The sequence below is a fragment of the Copadichromis virginalis genome, linkage group LG22, assembly GCF_057382275.1.
Source record: "Copadichromis virginalis isolate Kocher_CV1m ecotype Utaka linkage group LG22, C_Virginalis_male_GT1.1, whole genome shotgun sequence".
Classification (NCBI taxonomy): domain Eukaryota; kingdom Metazoa; phylum Chordata; class Actinopteri; order Cichliformes; family Cichlidae; genus Copadichromis; species Copadichromis virginalis.
The window spans coordinates 21,833,155-21,851,645 of NC_140638.1; the positions used below are offsets into that span (position 1 = coordinate 21,833,155).

At 42.5% G+C, this 18,491-nt stretch overlaps 2 protein-coding genes across 5 annotated transcripts in view; both read right to left on the minus strand.

Moving 5' to 3' along the window:
* Positions 1 to 963: 963 nt before the first annotated feature.
* The window catches only part of hoxa3a (homeobox A3a), a 31,169-nt gene continuing 13,641 nt past the window's right edge, over positions 964 to 18,491 (minus strand). For 2 of the 4 annotated variants that reach the window (XM_085446746.1, XM_085446745.1), the window contains 3 exons: positions 9,680 to 9,740; positions 5,232 to 5,814; positions 964 to 2,728 (listed from right to left, as the gene is read on the minus strand). In XM_085446746.1, the coding sequence (XP_085302872.1) occupies positions 1,935 to 2,728; positions 5,232 to 5,697 (1,260 nt within the window). In that variant the 5' untranslated portion in view covers positions 5,698 to 5,814; positions 9,680 to 9,740 and the 3' untranslated portion in view covers positions 964 to 1,934. Of the gene's footprint in view, positions 2,729 to 5,231; positions 5,815 to 7,707; positions 7,868 to 9,679; positions 9,741 to 11,136; positions 11,479 to 18,491 lie in introns of those variants that run through there. The other 2 variants (XM_085446747.1, XM_085446748.1) reach the window with 2 other exon arrangements.
* On the minus strand, positions 16,176 to 18,411 carry hoxa4a (homeobox A4a). The gene is made up of 2 exons (XM_085446751.1): positions 17,889 to 18,411; positions 16,176 to 17,363 (listed from the first exon to the last, which is right to left on the minus strand). The coding sequence occupies exons 1-2, from the start codon at positions 18,298 to 18,300 to the stop codon at positions 17,029 to 17,031; spliced, it is 747 nt and encodes a 248-aa protein (XP_085302877.1). The 5' UTR covers positions 18,301 to 18,411; the 3' UTR covers positions 16,176 to 17,028.

An 18,491-nucleotide genomic window follows, 5' to 3' on the forward strand; every position in this document is an offset into this window, starting at 1 on the left:
ATGATGTATACACTGTCCACATTTAGTTAATTGCACACCCAAAGTGTAGTCTTTTAGCTCCAGCTGTGTCTCTGTTGTATACTGGAAATTTATAAATACTGAAAATGCCTGCAAAAATTCTAGGACAGATATTAAAATGATAATACTAACAATAATTCTTGTAGCACCTTTTTAATTTTATAAAAGTAAAAAAAAGAATATAATGTCCTGTCTTTGAAAAAAAAAACCTTTTAAATTGATAATTCCTTTTGTTGTAGCCATCTTCACAACGGAGCTGCTTCGTACCGAGCTGGCTTTACCACTCTGGCATCTGCAAATCTGTAGAATAATGAGACCAATAAGCCGCGTTATGATTCTAGTTCAGACTATATCCTCTCTGACCGCATTTGACTGACTGAAAATATCAGCGGATTATTTTTTAAACGATTTCTCATTTAGCTTGTTGTCTTCTTGCAGATTCTCCAGAAGGGCCCCGGTGACATTTTTATTATTATGGATGTGCCCACGCAGATGAGAGGAGGGGAGAGGGCCACCCTGGAGTTTTCTTCACCTCGAATCAAGTGAAGGGGAGGAAAATAAAATAAAATAAAATAAAACAAAAAAGAATGCATCGTTTATTACGCATTTTTACTATATCTGCCAATATTTGCCTGCATGTTATTGGATAATATTTATGGCCAATATTCCACGTTATGTTGTATGAAAAAATAGAAATATATTGCCACTTTATATGTGTGATAGGCTACTCTATGATTTATTATTGTTAAAACATTTTTGTTTCTTTTCTTTTACGTCTATTTGCCTGACTATATATTTGGAAACTGATTCGATTTTTTTTCACCTCCATTTTATTGCAGAGAAACCTAAAGATGTGTATTTATACTTTTTAGTCCACTTCGTGATTTGTGATCGTGTGCAATGCTTCTGCCAAGTCTAAATTAAAATCGAAGGCTATGCTTTCGGTATATTTCAATTCTTTTATTTATTTGTTCTAACTGGAGCAGCATGGAATGTATGACATCGAAAAAAAAGTTTGTTTCTTATTACTTCAATAAAGAAACAGCTAACGTAATATGTCCTTCTTTTCCACCCTTATTGCATGACTGATTGACTTTTACATTCGCTGAGAAAAATAAAACACCTCCTTCGAAGAAGAAAAAAATGGAAACATAGCCTCTAACAGGAACATGGGTTTTCTGCTGCTGAGGAGCTAATACAGACTAACATGTATGGGCTGAAAAAGGGCCGAGACGCAAATTTTCCACCAACCTTCTACCCACACAAAGATGGAGGGGGTGTCAAATAATACTAAAGGACTCTTTCATCTTTCACACCAAACAAAATAAATAACATTAGAAAGTCCAAAAAATGGAACAAAACACAAGCAAGGGGGAGGGGTTGCCTGTAAGCTTATGACCCTTGCTTTTGAAAACGTATTTTCCCTCTTAATTCCAACTCGTGGCTCTTGAAGGACGCTTACACATAAGTGCAACAAAATGCAAAATGCAACAAAAAAAAAAGAGAGAGAGAGAGAGAAACATAATTCTTCAATTGCGGATAAATAAGAGGACGGACAAATTCACATTGAAAATTGATAACATGTGTTCATAATACCCTGTTTGAGTTTTTGATTAGAAAACATTTAAAAAAGATTAAATAAGTCTATGCATATACTGCGCCCCCCTCCCTCCCCTCCCGCGTACAGCCCAGATAAAGGTCTCTGTGAGACAATGACACGAGCAAATTCAAGCAAGTCGTGATTATTTTTCCTACGCTACTTCACACACCAAAAAAATTAAAAAGGGGAAAAAACTATAGGGAACATAAACAAAAGTAGAGAGATTGTGGGAGCCGTGAGGAGGCGCATAAACAAAGCAGTAATATGTCTGGAGGTGGATAAGACAATGGGCGGAGTGATCCAGGCAGCGCCACTGCTACAGATGCGTCAGTTTGGGCGCTTCCTGGATTCTTCCCTGAGAGTAGTGCGGCGTTAGGTCTGTGTACGTCGGTGTTGGATCACACACTCCGTGATGCTGACTGTGACCCATTGTGATTGCTCCATTATACTCCATGTTTGCGGACGGTGGGTGCGTAAGGTGGGCCAGACCGAAAACAGAGGCCCCAGAACTGGGCATTGAGTCGATGTAACCTCCGCCGACATAAACAGGGCTGCCTTGCATGTGCGTCCCGTAACTGCCATTGCCTTGGAGGGGATGCGCGTCATACTCGGGCGTGGCAGAGTCGTTCCCGGGATACCTCTTCTGGGAGGGCGGGCAGTTGTTGAGGGAGTTGTTTAAAGGAGGGGGGTATGACGTAGGCATACCATATGCGTTTTGATGAGGTTTACTGTAAGAATTCGGCGACTGGGATTCATATGGAACACTGTTTACGAGAGAATGCATAGAGTTGAGGTATCCGCCTCCCACACCGCCAGCACCAGAAGCTGGGCCCACGGGACTGCGCGGGGACTGTCCACCGGGAGAAGGCATCATTCCGACGCCTTTCTGATCCTTCTTGTATTTCATCCTGCGGTTCTGGAACCAGATTTTGATCTGTCTCTCTGTGAGGTTGAGCAGGTTCGCCATCTCTACCCTCCGGGGTCTGCAGAGGTACCGGTTAAAGTGGAACTCCTTCTCCAATTCCACAAGCTGAGCGCTAGTGTAAGCTGTCCGGGCCCTCTTTGATGCTGCTGACCCCGGGGGGCTTTTGTCTCCGGGGCAACTCTCCACTGTCAGGATGAAGGAGAGGATGTCAGTCAGTAATTCGTTATACAGAGAGAGGTACAGAGGCAAAGACAGGAGAGTGAAGGCGACATCATGTGACAACACATAGCTGTTAGCAAACTCTGCGATCAGGAGGGGGCGGTGGTGTTGACTGGGGAGTTTACTAAATAAGTTTGCCCACTTAAATATGTATCATAATGATCGCTAACACTAATAACGTGCGTATGTGCGTATGTTCCAAACATCTCAATATTTCTAATAAACCCATTCCCCTATGGCAAATCACAGGAGTTATCATCAAGGCTCCATGAGCCAGCTAGTTACATGCACAGCTTCACAGACTTCCAAAAATAAAAGTGCAACTGGACAATAATGGCTCAGTATCTGATATGGAATCAGGTAACCTCAGGTTTACTACTAAAACATCTTGACCCTAATTTCCCCCCACAGTTGCAGGGTAGCTCACACATAATGCAAACACAAGCATTATGTATTCCTCAGGGTGTATATAAAACAGTTCGCCTTGCCCTCACTGATAAGCTTAAGAGGCTGGATCTTGGCTGCAGAATTGCAAGGTGCTAGTCTACTTACTGTTATGGCAGGCGGCCAACATTTAATAACTATCACTGCCTTTCGCCCAAATCTAAAGTAATAGCAATGCAGGATGACATAATCTGGTCCATTGTGTTATGTTATGGATGAGAAATAAGTGATCACGTGGATTTGACGTAATGCCTTAGAATCACACGATTATTACCGGATCGGTTTAGTTTTACTTTTTTGACGACTTGATTGTCAAAAGGCCACTTAGTTTAGGTCATGCAAGATCCTAACTGTAACGTATGTGTCAAGCACTATGCATCTTTCCTACGTGAGTAACAGGTGCGTATAAATAATTTTCATGATAAATACTGGGCGTTCTTCGAACTCATTAACGCACCCTACCAAGCACAATTCAGGCTGAAACCAGTCTGCTTTGCATTTTAACTAAAAAATAAAAATAAAAAACAGAGCCCTGATCCACCCGATCCGGCCTGAGTTGTACAGTGAACAAAGAAGTTTCTGGAATTAGTATATGCGTAAAATGTAAAGGACTTTCCAAAGTTGTTCATAAAGCCTGGGCTTTTATATGTTGTATACGTCATGAAGACTTCTTAACAGCGTAACAAAGTTATGAACATTACGCATTAACTGAAGACTGCTGCTTAATTTATTAAGAAAATCCTCCAGCTCGCAAAAGGTCTTTGAAAGCAATTCTGAAATTAACTCTTCGTTATGGAAGTAAAAATAAGACTCTTCAAACCACTACAGTGTCTTCATCTTGACAATGAGATCTCAATAATAAGATTTGCCGTTCTTATAAACCTTGAACGTGCATCAAGGGTTTCCATAAATCGGCTATGTGATGCTGAAAACAAATTAAAAAAAAACCTTTGGTGCACTTGAAATAACTAAACTTAATGAAAAGCGCCACACTGCCTTGCAGTTCAGCGATTGCACTTGGTAAGATCCTGGAATGTCATTAGATTATTACCCATTTATTTTTACAGAAAGGAAGAAGAGTTGACTACCCAGAGCTAAACTCAGAACCCCTGACCCCGAATTTCCCTGGCGCCAAAACAGCAGGTTCTACCTTGCGTGCATGAACGTGCGTAAAGGGTTGGGACTTGTTAAAAAACACACACAAAAAACACCTCTCCTGATACTCATGAGCCACGCGCCTTTGCTTCTATTAGTGCACTATAACCTGCACACCGAAATTAAAGCATATAGCCACTGAATTTACAAAATAAGAAGTTCGTGGGAAGATGTGCATTTCGAAATGTTTAGCTTTCCTCTAAGTAAATACGGACCATCTCCCACACATGCACACTGACCCACAGAGTTTTTCGCTAATCAAAACAGCAGGACAAACTGAAACAACTGTTGTGTGTATTTGTTGTCTGTCCAGGACCATTATGAGATCAGAGGAGAGGTGTGTTTACAGTAGGGACAGGTCAGCTGCAGGGCAAAAGAGACAACAAATGGTGATATCTACTGTTAATGTGGCATACAGTTTTTCCGCAGTCTAAAACGTCATATTGCGCAAATAATTTGTAACAATCCTTACAGATTTTGACCAGGATGCAGTGTAGCCAGTCTGTCAGTTTACACTGCACTTCACTACAACTGCAGTGTAGAATAAATAAATGTAATAGTAAAGGGTATGTGTGGGATTATGGTAATTATACATTACAGCAATAGCAATGTAATTCAATGACACACTGATTATTAATGATTTAAAACATTTAACAACTTCCTGTCCCCGATGCAGAAAACACACCATTGTGACCTTCCCAGGGGAAGTATTGTTCTGTTGTGGGCCCACCCCCCTTTCCTCGTAAGCCCTTACCTGCTCACCCCCTTGTGCATTGCATCCTCTCTAAACCAAACTTGAGCAACTTTCTGGTTGCAGACCAACAAAGAGTGTGGATATTAGAGGAGCAGTCATGTTAATGCAGTGAGTACCTGAACTGGAGCTACTGGTGGGTTTCTGCTTGGTGTTCTGACGGGATTCCTTCATCCAGGGGAAGATCTGCTTGCTGCGAGCGGTAGAGGTCGGGGAGTCGTTCTTGGCACTGACTGGTTGGTTGGATCCGTTGCTTGTGTTTTGGCTGATAGCACCGGGGGACTGTGAGGGAGGGGGTGGGCCTGATACCGGCACCTGCGGTTGATTGCTTTCGGGATGAACCTTGGACTGCGCCGCCTGAATGGCTGTGGTCCTGTCGCAGCTCTCCGCCATCTCCCCGGGCTTTTGCAAAGCCACGGAGCCGTCAGGAGACTGCAGGGAGCAGGCAGGTCGATGGTACTCACTTTCCACATGAGAGGCCCGGGGATATTGGACCTGATTGGCATCATAACTGAAGCCATTTGCGCTTTGATATGGGTAGCCACTGTAAATTGCGGAGCTGTCGTAGTAGGTTGCCTTTTGCATCTCGCCGTTTCCCAATATTTATTTCAGAAACTGACAGGGTCTTGACACCCTTGTAGAATAACATTGGCACCCCGTGGTCACGTGACGCCTCTCCGCCAATGGCCTCCTTGGGTGAACCTAGGGTTACAAGAAGCACTGTGAGGAGAAGAAATGGTGGCGATCCATCTTACTTTTCAATGCAGCCCTGACACAGGAGACTATGGAGGCAAGATAGGGCCAACAATTCTGTGGACTATTACCGTTTACCTTATGGCTTACACGGGGCACAGAGGCACGCACTAACCTTGTATTACCATCTGTGGCGAACATAAAACCATTTTAAAAGCATTTCAGACTGTCAAATCATTTAGAAACGCGAAAAGACGACGGGTGGCGTTTTAAAATATTTGATTCTAACTAACAGTGAAGCAGAATATAGTTAGAGTAGGCCTTATGGAGAAATGCGCTGTGGAAATAGCTTGTTAGAGGGTTACCACACAGGAAAATAATATTTCTTTTACACTGTTATTCTACCAACAGGGCTGTCAACGGTGTATCTAATTTCCTGTATAGCGAGTGAAAAACATACCGTCGGATCCACAAACCTTCAACCTTTTATTTTTTACTTTTAGAAAAAATTCATAATTTTTAAGAGAATAAAATATCCCTGAGCTTGCCACATAGTCTGTCTCTTTTTTTTTTATCCCCCCCCCCCCCCCCCTTTTTTTTTCTACGTTTCCTCATAATAGTAGAAAAACTGTAAAGGCCCAGAGGAAACCTGAAAAACCGGCCGGCGTCCGTGCATCTCCATGCCCATGGTTTGAACTTTGTTCCATAGTAGGCCCATAATAATGGCTGCTGTCGCTGTCTGAGCGGCGGCCGGTCGCGGTGATATATGAGGGCGGGGGGGTCAGTGAGCCGGGACTGCCCGCTCGGAATGAGCGGCCCGGTGAGCAGCCAAGCCCTAACAAAGCAAGTATTAAGCAGACAGAAACCCGGGGATGGTACAGCTAGAGGCTGCTGCTGGAGCACCATAATTCATGTAGGTAACCTCGGGGAGAGACTATAAACTATGATAGACAAACATCACTGCTCTTTTGGGGGAAATCTTTTTATAATGGGACATTAATGGGACATTAACAATGAGACAGTGGATTGAACAGCTATTATTATTATTATTATTATTATTATTATTATTAGTATTATTATTATTATTATAAAGCTAATGATTTTCAGTAGAAATAAAATATTCCCATTCATTTTCGCATTTGCTGTCTACTCTGTAGATTCTATAGATTTAGCCATTATACATCGTTTGAATAAAGCAAATAAATACATTAAATTATATATATATATATATATATATATATATATATATATATATATATATATATATATATATATATATATATATATATTGCATTTAACACAGTTGAGATTTTAACTGATTTTTAACTGATGAGTCGGGTTGTTTTATGTCTGATAGCAAAAGTTACCCGGGCAATAAAAATGATTTAAAAACAGGGTTTAAAACAAAAATGAAGCCCTCTTGCATGTTTCATAATCCATAGCCCCGAAGCAGACACATAACTATGCGATGCATCATCATAAAATGAGCACACGGAAAATGTAAATGTCGAGCAATTCTGGCCTGTGCCTTTCTGCATACAATAACAAAAAGCAAATCAGTTTCAAAATGCCCTCAGCGCTGTTAAACCGCAGACTGAAAGGACGTGTCTTCACCGTGTCTGCACTCGTGATGACCGGGAAAAGATATCACGAAGCTCTGTGGTGTGTATCTCCAGGCGAACCATTGCGATAGTCATAAACGGCAGAGAAAAGAGAGACAAAAGACAGACTTGAGCTCTCTGCGCAGCCCCTCCGCTCCACGCTGGAGAAATCCGGCCGCCTGACTGTGTGTGTGTGTGAACTCTTCCTGAACCGAGATCTAAGTCATACGGTGATAAATCACCGCGCGACATACAAACTCAGCCATTTACAACCGAGGGAGCCTATTCCTGGCCTGCTTACCTTATCCTCTTACGACGAATGCAGAGCACCAAGCAATATTTTCTCATTCAGCGACGAAATCGATCAAAGCAGTAATCCAGAGAAAAGTTTAAAGACAGGGCTGACTGGGTGAAGCAGCGGTAGCAGACTGCGCCCTGCCATACACCGAGCATTAGCAGCCACAACAACAAAAAAAAAAAAAAAAAAAAAAAGGAAGAGCCAAGAGAAGCCCCCTTTTTTTTCCTCTTTTCCTTTTTTCCTACTCGACGTGGACGGGTAAACCGAGATTACGAAAGCAGGCGTGAGCTGTCGGGTCAACGAGATAAGACTTATCTGGCCCCAAGATTGAATGTATCGTCCTGCTATAGAGCTATGACCAGGGCTTCATAGCAATATTAAAGTCGGCCAAGGCTATGCTGGTGTATGTGATCCTTCACTAGTACCATGCAGTCACCAGTGAACTGCCCCGAACCAGAGCGTCACCATAGACAAGAAAAATTATGCAAATGAAGTAGCGCCTTGGAAAGCCTGTTCAAATCAAGTGGTTGCCTCTCCTCCTCCCCCAACCAAATGAGGTAGTGCGTCTAGAAGAAAAAATATATACATATATATATATTTATATCTCTACAAAAATAGCACAGTCCTTCCCTAAAGTGTTTTAAATCTTTTCTGTTATTATGTACTCCGTGGCCTGCAGTGGAATTATGAACCCAGTGAATGAGATGGGGGGAGAGAGAGAGAGAGAGCTGGAATACAAAGGAATAATCAGGCCCCGACCATGCTGCATTTCCATTTCCATGGGACATAAAGGGCTTCTATCCACGGCTTAATCATTAACCCGCATTTCTGCACATTTTGGCGAAAAAAAAGGAGACAACAGTGCGTTTTCATTTTCTGCGCCAGGTACGCCCTTTATGGCTTTTTAACACGAGAATAAAATAAATACCGAAATACACCGAAATACTGCGCACACGCCGAGACGCTCTCACACACGCACACACAAATATCTGTACATATAGTTGTGCTTTCAAATAGCTGAGATTTATGAAAGCATGGCTGATCAAAGCTGTATTCGATTTATATCAACCCCCTCCAGTAGCATGGTGTGAAAAATGGGCACAAGTTTCATCACCAAAAGGCAAAGTGGAGGACATGCAGCGAGGACCAGGGGAGAAGAGAGCGGCAGCAGGGGGAATCCCTCAGCATATTAATGCTGTCTTTTGCAGCCAAAAAGAAAGCCTGAGAAAAGTAGATTTATGTCCTCTCAGCTTCCCCGGGCTGTAAACACGTCCAGAGCTGCAGCTTCTCTGCTGGTTTCAGGCTCTGGGACAAAATTCAGTGACACAATTAGAAACTGTAGAACACACGGACGGCGTGGGAGGTTGAGTGGGACCCAAAAATTCACATGTGAGGGTTTTTTTAAGCTAACTGCGCTTTTTTTGCCCCCCCCCCCAACCAAAAGTAGCCAGTCTGTATAATTATTTACTTCTTTGTGTTGTGCTAAAATGCTGATTCGACTTTCTCTTTAATGTGGCCCTGAGGAGAGGGTTAAAAGTCAGCGGGGCTCGTATACTGCCGGACATAATAAGGCGCAAAATGTGGGAAGGAAAAAGAAAAGAGGAAAAAGAAAGAAAGGAATTTTGATAAAAGAAAAAAATATTTTCAAAAACTTCAGTTCTGTAAACTGTGACAGCTAGAAGCAGATGGCTTTCACAGAAAGTGGTTTTTGAAATGAGTAAGGCACCGCTCCAAGAGCTGCGATTCCTCTCGTCACTTTTATAGTGACAAATTGCACCACAAAGACAAGTGGAAGAGAAGGAATTATTGCTCTCGGGCTGGTCATATTGCTGCTACAAGGAAATGTACAAGCCATAGGCTGCTTCTCTATCCCTGCGAGTGCTTCGGTGGGCGTGTGTGGTGCTTATTAGAAATTGAATAAGGATATCACCATCAAGCATTCATAACACAAATCAATAAAGATATATGGACTTACCGAAGGCAGTTCAAGGTGTCTGGGAGACCGTGCGTTGGCCAGAATTTACTAAGCTGGAATTCTGCAACGAGGAGTAGAACAAATATTAACATTTTCTCGGAGAATGATCCAACATTTCAACGATTTTGTAAATTAAATTAGTGTGGGTTTTATTTTAAATCCAGGGCTCCAATATACTGTTAAGATCGAATGTAATTATAAATAATAAGGCAATTGTTGTTATGCGTGCGTTGTTTAGGCCCGCGCGTCATGACTTAAAAAATTAAAGTCAAACATAAATCTTTAAAAATAAATAAATAAAAAAGAACAAATGAAATTAAGTCATCTTTTATTTGGGATTATTTGATTAAACTGCAAGATCCAATGAGACGGGTTTTTTTTGTTTTTTTTTAAACAAACTATTTTTAGTCAAGTAAAGATATCTTTACAGTTTAAAGGAAGCAGTCAATTTTAATTCATTTTAACATAAAAACACAGACTTACACACAGACAACGTCAGTCTATGAAAAACAAATACACAAAATAGAAAACAGAAAGTAAAAGGCCAAATTCTGATATTCTTCGTGGACAAACAGCGTTACAGCCACAAACGGCTGGTTATCAGCACAAAATCATAATAACATAAAAATTGGCCTATATGCAAATAACGCATTTGTTGTTTCCCTGCTGGCCGGCAAGCAATTTCTCCACAAATGGATCGAATAGTCATTAGCTCAGGCGCACCATCTTCCCCAAGTCCCCGCGCCCATAAATCAAGCAGGAGCGCCGTGACCTCAGAGCGGCCGCCCGGTCCTGGATGGCACTCCGTCTTCCATTATATCCTCGTTTCCCTGGCGGAGCGACACAACCCCACCGCTTTCCTATACTTTTTTCTTTCTTTCACGGATCTCATTTTGATGTATGATTTACGCACAAAAACGTAAAGCAACGAGATGTTTTGTTTTACAGAGGTGCCGAGCGCTTTGACTATTATTATTTATTTATTTAGCTTTTGCTTGGAAGCCGATATTTAAATGGCTGCTTTATTAACACAGGCCTCTTAATCCAAATGGTATAGCTCACGCTGTTAAAGCAGCAATTAATACTGAAATCTCCCCCCCCCCCCTTTTTTTTTTTTTTCGCGCTTCTGTTTAAAGTTTTGGACTGAAATTTAAGCTGCATTTATCACAGCGTTGGGCAAACAAGCATAAACTGGAACAATGTCTCAACCTTAATGACCCAGACAAATCCTTAAATGGTTATGCATACAATCTGTATAAATCGCTCTGGTCTAAGGTATTTGCTTCGCTCTGTTAGCTGTGATAACTGAGATATTAATACATAAATGAAGCTTCTTGATATGTGTCAATTTGATCTCCCTGCAAATAAAAAAAAGAAGAAGCCCTGGACCCTTTGTTACTGACCTCTGCCTCGCGCAGCAATAACTCACGACAGTAATGAACAATCAGCGGAAATACCTCAAAATAAAATCCATCCTCCCAAAGCTCGAGCTCTGACTCCGTCCGCGTGGAAAAACATATCCGTCCGTGACAGCAGAATACATCCACAAACCCGGAATCCTCTTTCTCTCAGACTGCCTCTACTTTCTTTTTTCCTCCCTGGATAAACAAACTACAAAGCCAGGACTCCCCTCGCGGAAAGTGGGGGTAACCCGCATATAATCTGCATCATATGGCCAGACCGGGGCTCCGGTTTTCTTCCCAGTGCCATAACACCGCGCAGTATTATGCGCCGCGCTCACGTGACGCAACGTCAACTTAAATCCCTTTTATTTGAGCCCGTGAATCATTAATGGAGGCAGTCATTGCCCCCGAGGAGAAACGGATCAGTTTGGAGGGAGAAAAAAGAGGGGTATGTGACACTGCAATGTATCTGGCAGAGGAGCAAGCCTCTCGCAGGGCAAGCAGCTTCTTTTTTTTTTCCACGTGTCGCCCATTCAGGGGTAAAGACTGTTCTGTCAGTTTTAAAGTGCCATATATTTGGTGCCTGTTAGCAGCTGAAAGAGCTAATCCTGCCGTATTATGCTGAGCTTCGAGTGCACAGCAGCCCCGAGCCACACTGTAACGAGAGTGTTTTGCGGAGTAATAATTCGCGTTATGTATGGGGATGGCACCCCCACTTCTAACACACACACACACACACCTTACTAAAAATAATTTAAGAGTGGAATAATAATTACTCCTCGCTGGCAGTGAATGTGCTTTTTTTCCTTCTCTGTAACAACACAGTCAGGTTTGAGAGGAGCCTTGCAGAAAACTCAACTCAATATCGCCCCCCAAGTCCTAATTGTCAGACTCGTGCTTTGGCACCACTTAGTCAGCCTCTGGTCCTCCATCAGCAAAGTCTGCACAAATACAAACACGTTACACGTTTACCTGTCCTACATGAAGGAGGCTGAGCGTCTTGGTGGATGTGAGGGCTGCCTGTCAGTCAGCAGAGAGCGGAAAGCGGAGCTGAGGTGACCAAAGCGCGGCTGCTCGACCCCGCTGATCAGTACATGGACCCCCATTAGACCTACATGCACTTACGCGTTTCCTATGAACAGCTGAGTGATGGTTGAAATTACAAGCTGGCGCAAAGGTTAAGGGTTGTGGGGGGATTTTTTAAAATTATCATTCCACCATGTCTGCCTTGATATGAAGCAGTTTCTATATAAATAGTGTACCACCGTGAAATACATCCGCCTTCAAACATTCCAGGTACTGCCAAAAATCCCAGCCTGGAAGAGCTTTTGTACTTCACGGCACCGTTTGGCGCTTGTTTTCCGTCAACACTGAAGCAGCAGCGGGCGTGGAAAAAATTCCACTACAACTATTAATCATTTGGGGCGGACATAGAAAGCATCCCCACTCCCACATCAGCTTTTGTCCTCTCAAACTACAACTTGAGCGGTAAACTTTTAAAAGGCAGGAGCAGAGGAAGAGCCCCTCTTATTAGCTCACCTTCCTCACATTTAACATTTATTTTTTAAAAGAAAAATAAGGATAAGAGTTAAGAGAAAGAAGGCTAAATTTGCACTTTAGGCTTTGGAAGCATGAATGTGAAGAGATGGGCTCTCTTTCCTTTGTTAAAGCAAATGCTAATTTTGTTTAATGTCTTCTGTAGATTTGAAGCTGTCAGCGGATTTATGGCTTGACACGGCCCTGCTCTGGAAGACAACCCCTACGCCAGCTTTTGCCATCGCACCTGAACTTTTCCCTGACCCAGGACAGAGGCATGGAGTCTTGAGTGGAAAGTTATTTGGAGTTCAAAAACAAGGAGAAGTTGGAAATCAAAAGTCCTCAGCTGGTAGCCTACTGATTTCACTTTTTTTCCCCTAACCTACTACTTTCCAGATTTGCATTTAGTTCCGGAGAAGAAGAAGCAGCAGAAGAAAACAAAGCATAATAAAGCAGTTAAAACTTTCTCCTTGAGCCAAAAGTAGCTGATTGATTATGTTTTAAATCTCGGGCTGTTTTCGCATTAAACAACTGTATCAGAGGTATTTACACAAATCAAGGCTCCTTATCACTGTCAGCGAAGAGGAGTTAGAGGCAGAGACCTCTGGATATTAGCCAGACGGCGGTCCATATCTTCCCACAATGTTGACACTGGGAGCTCTTAACAGCCAGGCTTGGGTTACCGACACTCTCAGACCAAGATAACTCTTTCTGCGAGGTTTACACAGCCCAACATCAAGGCTAAAGCAAAATTCAACGCCTGAAGCTGAGGGGAGCCACCTCTGATGAGCCCACACCAACACTGTGGCGGATTAGGACGACTGACATGTTTTTGCATGAGATTGTTGTAATAAAGATATTTTAATTTACATGTTGAACAGACTCCTGGCTTTTTTTTTTTATTGGAAATGACCCAGCAAGCTTTAGTTGCAAGTAAATTTTGGAAATAGCCTTATGTCCACAACAACAACAACAACAATAATAATAATAATAATAATAATAATAATATTGTGTTCACTCTCACTGAACTGTCCATTTATTTCTTACACTTAAGGGTTTAAAGCAATATAATCATAACGCTGTTTAATAATTGCTATCATCATTCCAGATTGCTATTAATATTATTTTACTTTTATTTATTTTTATTGGGATGCGTGGTTTAGTGCATGCAGTTATTTGGAGCTGAACGTTGCCAACATAAATACTGACTGTTTATTTTGGTTCATTAAAATCGTATTGCATAGAAGCGTCTCAGTTGCCACACACACAGAGAGACACAGAAACACACGCAGTAGATTTTACCTCTGCACTTATATGTGTATTACTTATTTTAAAACAGATTTGTGTTCAGTATTTAAAAGCAAAGTTTAGACTGAATGTGACCATCGTAATGCTCTTGTTCTTGTTGTCCATAGGAGGTCCAGTAAGCAGGCTAAATAGTCTACACTTACGTAGCACTTGGTAAACTAAGCGCTTTGCATTGTCTTTGCAATTTGGCACCTAAGCTCCAATGCACGGTGCTAGCCTTCAACTGGAAGCAGTTTGGGATTAGGTGTCTTGCCTAAGGACACCTCGGCACGTGTGGAGGGGTCGGGAGATCGAACTTCTAACACTACGATTAGTAGCCCGTCTGCTCGAATACCTGAGCTACGGCAACCCTGTATGCCAAAGGCGTATATATGTATATTTTCCAAACAATACAAATTTATATGGATCCGATTTTAGAATTGATTTGAGGACCATAGAGAGCAAAACGCGATATTAACAGGAAAGGTTTGTTTGCATTGGAATATGCAGTGACATGCACAAAAAGATCATGGCGCAAACTGCACTTCCGGGATATTGTATGCAAAATTGTGATATCACTGCAAAGCTAAAAAAATAAATAAATAAAATAAAATAAGAAGCAACCATGTCTACTCACAAGTCATGCCGGTCTGTGTCCAGCGGACAGAGTTTTGTCAGAGGAGAAGAGATCTGACTCGCACCCTGCGGATCACTTCAAATGAAAATAAGTCAGAATTTCACATCTATTTCTGACCCCGGGGCATTCATTATTCAGCGAGTCACGTGAACGGGCGAATTAAAATTTCAGTACATTGGAAGTGACCTCTATTCGCGACTCAAATGACTTGAAATCTGTAATTTATGCAGAATTGGACTTCTTGGAGTCTGCGCAAAATTGGTGCCAATCAGCCTCAGCGTCATCTCCTGCACATTTTCCATATCTGAAGCAACTGCTGCACAGTAATGGGGAGCTTCAGGATGTCTGCGGCAACATACAACACTTTTTTTTTAAAATTGTGGTAACATTCAATAAGCAATGCATACACGAAAATGTACAACTATCTATTTCTCACTCTGAGGATTAAAAAAGAAAAACACTCCAATCAATTTTGCATTTATTTCATTGCAGACCCATCCTGTGTGCAGTTAGTGGCATAATCAGTGGGCTAAAACCATCAGTGCCAGCATACTAAATAACATCTATCCGTTTCTGCTCATATCTGCTCCCTTTCTTCGTCCACTGACAGGCACGTTTCAGTTATTATTTGCAGGAGAGCTGTCTCATGCCTCCGATTCACACTTACAATCACAGTTTTTGTTTCCGCGCCCTCTTTGGGTATCCCGTAAATGAGAAGAAAAAGCTCTTGGAGTTCTCGGTGCTGATATATGGTCTTAACATTGTGTGTGTCGAAAGGTCAAGGGTCAGAAGAAGTGCTCTAAGCCGGTGATTGGCCAGTGCCGGCCGTGTCCCCCAGCTGAACTCTCTATTGTTTGGATGTAGCAGGTAGTGACCAACACTCACACTCTGGTGCACAGCGCGTAATGGCAAGTAAGAACAATATGTGTTGCCGGATACATTTAACAGTTTGGGTTTGGTCTGATTCCCGTGTCAGTACAGCCTATAAAGCTTTGGAGCTATCAGCTGATACCTGCCTGATATACTCTGTCACAGCTCAGCCTAATCCACGAAAACGCGCACGGCGTTCAGAACACTCAGGAGTAACAAAAAGACATAAGACATGCCTTCACTTTGTCAAAGTTTGTGCATGGCATTGCATTTCTTAGGTTTCACTCTAAAGCGATTTTGCGCATTGGTAATGTGAAAATCTCTTTTCGGATCAACCGTGAATGTATTAAAACGGAGGTGCGCAATACTATCAAATGAAACATTTCTGTAAAAAACATTTATCGCAAATATTTTCTTTCTACTCTGGCAAAGTGTTAAAAAGTGCAAGAAAACGCAGCCACAATGTTGCCAACATGTTGCAAGGCAAATTGTTCGGGACTGCAACACAATGTGACCACTTTAAGTACGCATCTCAAATGGCTGGATTTCTTACCAAAAGCTTCAGAGCGCAATAGTCCACACACCGAATAGAAATTCAATGTAAACCAAAATAAACAATGTGAGTTCAAAGTTTTAATTTCTGCAAAAAAAATATAAACAAAAATATAAATGAACAAATGAGAATCAGTTTTTAAAAAAATGGCACCTTGAATGTCGTGAAAGTGAAATCCGTATTTGCGGTGACAAAACATCCGAAGCCATGTCAGCCTTATAAGTGAAGCACACATTTATTTCACAAGGACAGATTTATTCTAAACTAGCCTACATCACAACGGCCATTACTGAGACAACATATACAAATATTCACAGTTTAGAACACAGCACAACATGGACGCACTATAGCACAAATAAAACTAGACCATATGACACCAACAAACATAAACTTACTTTGACGAAACGCTTTTCTTATTGTGCCATCATTGTGATTTGTCTATGTACATTAGATGTGAAAGTCACCTGGACTACATTCAACAGTAAACCAACCCACTCGAACACACACATACTACACTGCTATACTCTGACTGATGCCATGCCTCTAAAAAAATTAAAAATTAAAAAATTGAGAAATAAAATGCCGTGTGGTTTTCTAACTGGCATCTATAGAGTCTCGCTAAATATCTTTCAAGTATATTAAAACTTTTCCATGAGCAACAATAAAGAAAAGAAAAGGAAATATCAAAGAGAACATTGAAAAGAAAAAATGAGGTCAAACTTACTTTTTTACCTCACTCACTTTTAACTGCAATTATACATTTCATCCAAGTTTGATGTGCATTATCCTTCTTTCATAATAATAAACAAATATATAAACACTTCAGTTGCCACCGTGGCAATTAAAGGTGAATTTCAAGCTTATATGATGAGGGCGAGGACGACCGGAGAGAGGGGTAAGGGCACAAAGGACGTGACAGGGGCCCAATAGCAGAGGCAAGGTGAAAGAGATAACACCATGTGTGTGTGTAAAATACTGAGAATCGGTCCATCAAATTCCACTTGTGTTATTTGCCATCTCAGTCTGGATTGGGGTTTTCAGGGATGGGGGGTTCGTTCATGCACTATAGACCTGCGGTGCACGGCGTGGGGACAAGCTGCTGGCCTGTTTTGATCTGCTGCTGCTGCTGCTGGGCCCCCGAGGCTGAAGCTGAGGCCGAGCTTGAGGATCGAATCTTAGTGTTGGGAAGCTTGTGCTCCTTTTTCCATTTCATCCTCCGGTTCTGGAACCAGATCTTGACCTGGCGCTCGGACAGGCACATGGTGTGAGCAATCTCCACCCGCCTGCGCCGGGTCAGGTACCGGTTGAAGTGGAACTCCTTCTCCAGCTCCAAAGCCTGCTGGCGGGTGTAGGCAGTGCGGGACCTCTTGGGCACTCCTCCATTGTAACTGGCATTGACTGGGAGGGGGGGGAAAGCCATAGACAGGGAGGCAAGCAGGTGTTACATGCAGGTTGATTGCGTTTACTCCAAAACCCTTAAATCCGCCACTGGACACATTCTAGCTTCGAAAATCGTGCAAGAATTTGTGGGTTTGGTGGAAATTTGCAGTCGCTTGTTCTACACTCTGTCTTGTTTCAGTTTACGGACATGACCTTAATGTGGAGATGCCGAGTGCACAAGTACTCGCATCCAGGGACAGATCAAGCTTAGGAAATGATTAACAAAAACAGCGGGGCTGAATATTACTTTGGCTCGGCTCCAGTGGTGGAGGTAGTTTGGGTTAAAAAGCAACAAAGGCACATGGCCCCGACAGACGAACACAGGCAATAAAATTTACGAGGGTCCTTAATTACCGACCCTGCTGCTCGATAGTCGTAAATTGCTGTTGTAAGGGCTGCTACTAGTGTTGCCTCAATAGGCTTGCGTGTGTTCCAGTGGTTGTTTCTCAGTGGTTCAGTTATTTAACCGTGATGATAACTCACCGCTGCTAACGTGGACCTTTTTCATCCAAGGATAGACCACCGGCTCCTTGCCCTTCGCTACGCCGGGATAGACTTCAGTGGCGAGGCTGCAGTCTTTGCTGGCGTTTGCGCCACCGTCTGGGGCCGCCGTGAGGCGAGGACCGTGGCTCTGTGGAACCGGTTGCGGTTGCGCGTGATGCCCATCGTTGAAATCGTCGAGTCCGGTGGCGGGGACGTTACCGTAATCGTATCCCGATTCTGTGTAGTTTGACCTCGGATAGGATGGCTCTTCGTGATGGGGGAAACCCGTATCTTTTGGCCGCTCGTAATAATCACCGGGGTTAGGGATGTATCCGCTCTGCTGATATTCGTCGCATGGAGGAAAGGAAGGCTCGATATAGTTGGAGTTTATCAAGTAGGAACTCATGGTCATTAATTTGTGAAGTGCAACAATACTAATTTTTATCGCGCTGTCGTTTTTCTGATCTCCACAAAACCCTCCTACTCCCTGTCAAATGTACAAAGTTGCCTGGTCACGTGTGAAGAGCCACCAATCACGGCGTGTCCTGTGGGCATCATGTAAACAGGAACCAATGGAAAGCATGGCACTGGTACCACCAACAC